The sequence below is a fragment of the Leptonotus elevatus genome, chromosome 5, assembly GCF_054856555.1.
Source record: "Leptonotus elevatus isolate MCC_2025b chromosome 5, RoL_Lele_1.0, whole genome shotgun sequence".
NCBI classification, from domain to species: Eukaryota; Metazoa; Chordata; class Actinopteri; order Syngnathiformes; family Syngnathidae; genus Leptonotus; species Leptonotus elevatus.
The window spans coordinates 2,305,478-2,312,981 of record NC_141243.1 but is presented as its reverse complement, the minus strand read 5'-3'; the positions used below and the strand labels follow the sequence as shown (position 1 = coordinate 2,312,981).

The window sequence follows — 7,504 nt, the reverse complement described above, 5'->3', positions numbered from 1 at the left end:
GCCGGAAGTATGTTTACGTCACGCCTAGCTCGCCGCCGAATGGGAAGTCCAGTGTTGGCCTTATTAAAGTAAGTCTCGAAACTAAAAAAACTATCGCTCTTCCGAGGACAAATACGAATAAAATGTAGCTTTCATCAAATTTGGACTGCATATTTGTAATTTATTGCTGTAATGAGTTAAACTTAGCACCGATAACTAGCAGACAGGCTACGTCGTCGTGCATTTGTCATTTTACTTTGAAATCTGAAATGACGTCAGAGCGGAAACTAAATTTGAACAACCTTTGATTTTTCGTACTGTAACCTGCACGTACATTTTGCCCCCTCCCACCCCCATATCTAAGGAAAACACATAATTTATTTTCCATTTTAGTCCAACATGAACCCACAGAAAAAACGTAAATTGAATTTGATCCCAATGCACTAAAATGTATGTTTATAACACGTGACGTTAAGTACATGCTGTACATGCATACTAAAATAATTAAATAGTGACATGCATTTAAAAAAAAAAGAAGCAATTTAGTTATTTGTCAGGCTAAATCTTATTTTAGGATGGGCAAAATTTCGCACCTTTTTATGAGAGGGGCCAGGTCATTAATAGACAAGGTTAAAAAAAGTGTAAATAATGTACAAGAATGATATATTATTAATGAAATAATTATAAAATTAATGCTATTATAAACAGCCATCAAAAAGTTTAGATGCACATGTAAAATTGTTTATTTCACTTTTCCCCCTCAATTTTGACTGACAACAATTAAGCCAATTTAACCAGAGAAATGAAAAAAACCTGAAGAAAACATAAGTAACCATTTTAAGATGACCCCCCCAATAACAACAATTGCGCAATACAGTATATAGGGGCTGTGTGGAATCTTTCTATCACATTTTGATCAGTTTCGTTCAGAAATATACAATATACACGTGTCGTCTTTGAACAGTTTATATTCATTGTAATGAATGACGAGTGCAAAAGATTTTAGCTTCATTTATAAACACAACATGACTAATCAATTTTTCCCAACAGTAGTGAGTTCACATTGATTGACATGCGGTGACCATGTCCCCTCCTCCCAGTACTCTTGCCGTTTGTGCGATGGAGACAATTTTGAGAACATTTGCATTGTTTTTAATGAGGCTTCTGGAAGCCATCACGGTCCTGCCGTTCCCTGGAAGTTGGCCTCAATCTGCTCCAACGTCCGGCCTTTTGTTTCCGGCAGGAATACGACGGTGAAAACCACGCTGAGGAGACACATGCACGAGAAGAGCCAGAAAGTTCCTGCACTGGTGAAGAGAGTCTGAAAGAGAAGAGCAGAGCACATTACAAAATGGCGGAAAAACTAGGGTTGAAAAGGGGAGGAAAATGTCCGTTACATTTTCCGGAAACTTCCCATTGGAAGATAAGATGGTGAATTTTGGCAATATTCTAAATTGTAAACTTTTTATGGGAATTATTTGGAATTTATGGCAATTGTTGGGATTATATGTTAATTAACTGGAAATTGGGGGTTATCATCCGTTTGCCATGGTTTTTCCTTGTCGCAAGGAATTTTTTAAACACATTTTCTTGTGCTTGTGCTCGGCAGGGTGGACTGTCGATCGTGAAGATGGGAGTGTTTAAGAGCTGACCATCATGTCCTGGAAGTTCTTGGTGATGATGAAAGCCATGCCCCAATTGGTCAGCACACACACGGAGCTGGCGAAACCGCGAACTTTGACCGGGAAGATCTCAGACATCACCAACCACGGAATGGGACCCCAACCCAAGGCAAAGCCTATACACGCACATACACAAAACATGAACAGACAGTGGAGTTAAGAAAACTAACTAACTAACTAACTAACTAACTAACTAACTAACTAGATAATTCCTGAAGAGACGAATAAGAGTCTTATGGCCGGGCAACTGATCAATTGGAGTTACGAGCCAGCGAAGAGAGGCACAAACAAACTGACAACCAATTAACTAACTAGCAAAGATAGGATTTATAAAAACACACAAATCAATCAACCAGCAAAGACGAAACAAACAGCTAATTAACTAGCTAGCGAAGAAAGGAATGAATGAACAGCTGACTGACTCACTAACGAGTAAAGGAACAAACTGATTACAAACTAATGTACTAACTAAGGAACTAACAACTAACCAGTTAACTAGCAAAGAAAAGAAGATATGAACCAGCTAAGCATGTGCTGCTGTATCACCTGATTTTTTCCTCTGGGGGTCATGAAAGGATTATCTTTAACTAAAAAGGGAAGTCAAGTTTTCAAAAAAAAAAAAAAGTCTTTACAATATGTTTAATGCGCCTCAACTAGGTTACACATGGTAATCTGATTAACATTGCGCTTGTGGAAGATGAATTAAGCAGCAAAATCCACCTGTTTTTTTCCATCTCGGGGGGGGGGGGGGGGCTCATTATGCCACCTGCTGTCAAACAAAAAGGACATCACAGTGCCTAAGGGCTCCGTTTGTCATGTTTAGACGAGTAGGGGCACATGACGACATTTTGACCCGACTTCCTCTTTAACTAATTAGCTATCAAACTAACTATTTAGCCAGCTAACCAGCCAGGGTGGCCGAGTCATGTAAAAAAATAAACAGGGTTGCGTGAGCCGTGCGTCTGACCCGTGATGAAGACGGCCATGCTGGTGAGGGCCAACCAAGCCATGTTGGCATGATGTTCCTCTGGTGAGGAGCTCCTGGACATCAAGTAGAAATAAAGCCCAAATGCCGCCGTGCTTATCACCATAGCGACACCTAAAAACACAGCAACAACCACAGGGGGGGGGGGGAGGAAGTCACATATGCGCAAGTTCTAAAAGTAGACATTTGAGTTCGGACTCAACTCAAGTCAGGCGGCTCGAGTTCCCCACTTCTGAAAACAGCACTTGTGTTGACGTTAGAAGCTCACCTGAAATAACAAGCAGCACTTTCCTTCCCGCCTTGTCCATGATGAGCGCCGCCACGCCGGTGAAGACCACCTGAACCGCAGCGACCATCACGGAGGCCAGGTTACTGTCCTGAAGCACACCCAAAAACACCGTCACTGACATCAGCATTCCGTACTTAGCCTAAGCTAGGCGAAGTTCGGAATGCTGGCCGACCTTGAAGTGCGCCTGCTCAAAGATGTTCTGCGCGTAAAACATGATGGCGTTGATGCCCGACATCTGCTGGAAGACCATCAGCATCACGCCGATGGCCAGCGGCTTGTACACAACCGCATCTTTCAGGTCCGACACCTGGAAGCTGGACCCCTGAACAAGATAAAGCAGACAACTACATAAGCAACTACGTAGACTACCAACCACTATAGAGAACTAATTAAATAAATAAATATAAACTGTGTGTGTATTAGTATTTGTATGTGTGTGAATGATTGTGTGTGTGCGTGTGTGTTCAGTCATGGATTTTGCTTCCCGTCATGTGTGTTCCTTGTAATTTTGATGCTATGTTCAGCCCCTAATATTCCCTGGCCTACAGTAAAGCGCCCCCCACCCAACAGCATTGCCCCCCCCCCTCCCCTACAGACCCAACCTGCTAGTGGTGCAACGGATCACAAAAGTCACGGTTCGGATCACAGATTTGAGTCACGGATCTTTCGGATAAAAAAAGAAAAGAAAAAAAGATAAATAGTACTTTGCCTTCATTTATTTGGTAAAGCGCTTATTTCATAAAAATAAAAAAAATCAATTTAAATGTCTAATATAGTCATGCAGGATTTAGGAACACAACTATTAAGTGCAATATGAGGCAGAAACATTCTTAATTTTAAATGGTTCATGTGTAAAATATCAAGGTATGAATGGCTTAAAGTTGTTTTCCTACAATCTAGTGCTGTCAAAGTTAAAGCGTTAACTAATTAATTAATCACAAAAAAATATTGCATTAATCGTATTCACGCAGATTAATCACACTATTAATTTTGACCGCAGAATTGAGATTTTTTTTTGAAGACTGATTAATCTGATTAAAAAATGTAATCTCTTGACAGCTCTACAGCTAAACTTGCCATTTTGAGTTGAATGTTTTTCCTTTTTAATGGGCAAAAGTGTTTAATAAAATAAATGAAGACAAAGTTTTATTTATCTTTTTTTTTTTTATATATATATATAATCAAAAGACTTCAACGTGCAATTTAAGGCACATTTCCTTCCTTTAAACATGGAGTTGAACATGAGTTCGGGATAGCGTTGTGTTGACGTTGGTTGCAACTACGACGTCAATCAAAGAAATGTCTAAAAGGGAAGTCAAGCTAGCCATCACGCCACGACGTGGGCGAACTTCAAAGTAAAAGTGTACTAAAGGCATAATTTGCATTGCCGTCAATGTATTACTGTATTTGGCCAACTTTATTTTGAAGTTAGGCTTAGAGTGTTACGTTGCGTATGTTTCAGCCTCCTTGACATCCCCGACAACCTGCCTGTTGATCGCAGGCATCCTCAATGCGGGCGCACTCCCACTCTACGGCCGCGTGAGGCCCCCGCAGGAAGCGCAGCGCCTCCTCGGCCTCGCGCCGCTTGCCTTGCGAAAGCAGGAAGCGCGGCGTCTCCGGCATGAAGCACATGGCTGAAATCAACAGCGTGGGCGGCAGGGCCCCGCACACTGCCAGCCAGCGCCAGTCCACAAACAGACCTGCAGGGGGCGACATTGACACCATAACGACTGTGCTTCACGATTGAGCTTTCCACATGGGAGGACTTGCGTGATTAGCCAATCGGCAGCCACGTACCGGCCAGGTAAACTCCCATGATGCCGAATACCACCATCAGCTGCACACACGAGCCCAGCATCCCTCGGACCCGCTCGTGAGCCATCTCTGAGATGTAAAGCTGGTGAAAAAAATACACAAAAAAGGACATCAAGTGACGGGAAACCACAACCAAAGTGACAGGAAGTGGTTAATAAGGAATGGGTCATAACAAGGAGTGAAGGAGGCAGAAAATGAAGAAAGGGACACTAAGGGACACTGTCAAAAAGGAAATGAGATGATGCAAAAGCTAACAAAGGTAAAGATGACAGGAAAGAAGCATAACCAGAAGTGAAGAGAGAAAACAAGGAAAGAGAAGGGAAATAATGAAAGAGGAGTGAGGAGAAAGGTCATGTAGGGAGAGAAAATGTTAATAGGCATAACAAGGAAAAAGACATAGCAAGAAGTCGGACAAAATGTTACAAGGATCCAGGAAAGAAGTATAACATAGGGCTGCTCGATTATGGAAAAAAATAATTAACGATTATTTTAGCAATAATTGAAATCACAATTATTCAAACAATCTTTTTTTTCCTCTTCTTTTTTTTTGGTACAAAACAATAAATAAATTAAAAAAAAGTTCATTTTGGACCAAACAGAATTTATAATAATATATATTTATAATAATATGTATATTTATTTATTTATGTTGGCAAACACTTAAAGTAGGAGCGCAGCATGTGCACTGTGCATTTGGACGATCATTTCTTTTTTGGTACAAAACAAGAAAATGTTTGAACGTAAAAAAAAAAACAAATAAATAATAGTAAGACAAATATGATTCTTTGAAACATTATAATAATGCAAGTTCCTTTTGGATGATTAAAAAAAAAAAAAAAAGAATTAGTTATTTTAAAATTTAAAAAAGGTGCAAATGTATAAATTTAAACAACTCAAAAATTAGTAGTAATCTTTTTTTTTTTTTACGATTATGCTGATTTTGTAATTGTGAAGTGTAATAATTGAAATTGTAATTGCCATCCATCCATCCATCCATTTTCTGTACCGCTTGTCCTCACAAGGGTCGCAGGGGTTGCTGGAGCCTATCCCAGCTGGCTTCGGGCAGTAGGCGGGGTACACCCTGAACTGGTTGCCAGCCATCAATCAAATTGTAATTGAATTTTGACTAATTGCACAGTCCTGGTAGAACAGCGTGTGAAAAGAAAGCGGCATAAAAGACACAAAAAGGATTCCGGCAAAAGATTACAATAGTTAACAAAAATGTGCAGTGGAAGGAATGAAGGAAAAAAATTTATAATGAAGGAGTGCAGCAAGAAAAGAGGCCTAACATAAAAGAGGCATAACAAGGAGTGAGGAGAAAGGTAATGACGAGGAAGCATTAAAGAGAATACATGAATGGAAGGTATAACAAGAAGTGACGAGACAGAACACAAGGAATAAGGCATAACAAGGAAAGAGGCAAAACTAGGAGTCTGAAAAAAGGTAGCAAAGCAAAAGGTAAACGGGGGAGGAATAGCGAGGAGTCAAGAAACAGAAAACGAGAAAAAAGGCATAACAAGGAAAGATACAAATGTACAAATGGCAACAATCCGAAAGGTGAAAGGAGGGAGGAGTGAAGAGACAGGAAACCAACGAGGCATAACAAGGAAAGCGACAAGGAATCTGACCGGTACGACGAGCGACGCGCCTCCACTTGCTAGCCCCGAGAGAATGCGCCCGACGTAGAGCATCCACACGTTCTGGGCGGCGATGATGACGGTGAAGCCAAAGACGAAGGGCAGCGAGCAGAACATGAGCGTCAGCTTCCTGCCCGCCTTGTCCACCATCCAGCCGGTCAGCAGGCCGCCCGCCGCCGCCCCCAGCGTCACCACCGACTGAACGCGCAGTGGACAAACGCAGCGTTATCGTGGAAACCAAAGCAGAACTGCTCTTTTTTGCGCGCCACGTCCAGCCAGCCAATCGGAAGGCTCTTACCCCAAACCAGGACGCCTGCACGTCGTCCAACCGCAGCCGGGGGTCCGGGTTTTTGGCCAGCTCCGGGATGGCGGGCGAGCTGTAGCCCAGCACGAAGCCGAAGCTCATGGGCCCCAGCACGGACGCCAGGGTGGCCAGGTACAACTTCCTGTTGCTGACTTTGCTGCACAGGAAGTGAGAGGAGGCAGCAGAGGAGCATGGTAATGATTAGCGCTAACCAGAATGACTTGATTGCATTAAGCAAGTCACGAGGGGCCTCAATTAAATCGTTCATGTCAGCGCACTTAAAGCCAGAAGACGAGTCTCAGTATGCGCATTGTTTACTTTTCATCATTTCTTCACATATGCATTATTCCCTACAACAGTTAATTTGATATTTTACATGAATTATAGATGCAGTATTTTTCTTAATTTTGGTGAATAAACAATGTTCAGTGTTTTCCCTCTTATGTTTTCCACCTTTCCATAAATATAATTGGACAATAATTGAACATAAAACTGGGCTTATTACGCTACCCTGGGGAACCCCACGCTACCATTACACATTTGGAGTAACTTCTAGTTATTCTTACTACTGTATTTATTCTTTACTCTAGTTATTGTTTTGGATTACTAAGGACATCTTTAATTCATTCATTGTTATTGTATGACCGATTGTTTTACTTAGGAAAAAAAAAAATCATCACAATTTTTTCTCGCTTACCTAAGATAAGCGTCCTGTTCGGACATGAGACCAGTGGGATCGACATCATCTCGACCGTCTTCATCCAGCAGCCGACTGCGCTCCTCCTGTTGGATGTCCATCGCGACTTTTCCCTA

At 41.6% G+C, this 7,504-nt stretch overlaps 1 protein-coding gene and 1 long non-coding RNA gene across 2 annotated transcripts; one reads left to right on the top strand and one right to left on the bottom strand.

Moving 5' to 3' along the window:
• Window positions 1–2,386, top strand: LOC147173257 (uncharacterized). Its single transcript, XR_015094792.1, has 3 exons — window positions 1–68; window positions 1,223–1,410; window positions 1,589–2,386. It is a non-coding gene; the product is annotated as an uncharacterized LOC147173257 (long non-coding RNA).
• slc2a8 (solute carrier family 2 member 8) lies at window positions 747–7,504 on the bottom strand. Its single transcript, XM_086075358.1, has 10 exons — window positions 7,389–7,504; window positions 6,686–6,848; window positions 6,379–6,585; window positions 4,733–4,832; window positions 4,424–4,635; window positions 3,108–3,257; window positions 2,915–3,023; window positions 2,629–2,760; window positions 1,632–1,777; window positions 747–1,300 (listed from the first exon to the last, which is right to left on the bottom strand). Exons 1-10 carry the CDS (start codon window positions 7,487–7,489, stop codon window positions 1,154–1,156), a joined length of 1,467 nt encoding a protein of 488 aa, XP_085931484.1. The 5' UTR covers window positions 7,490–7,504; the 3' UTR covers window positions 747–1,153.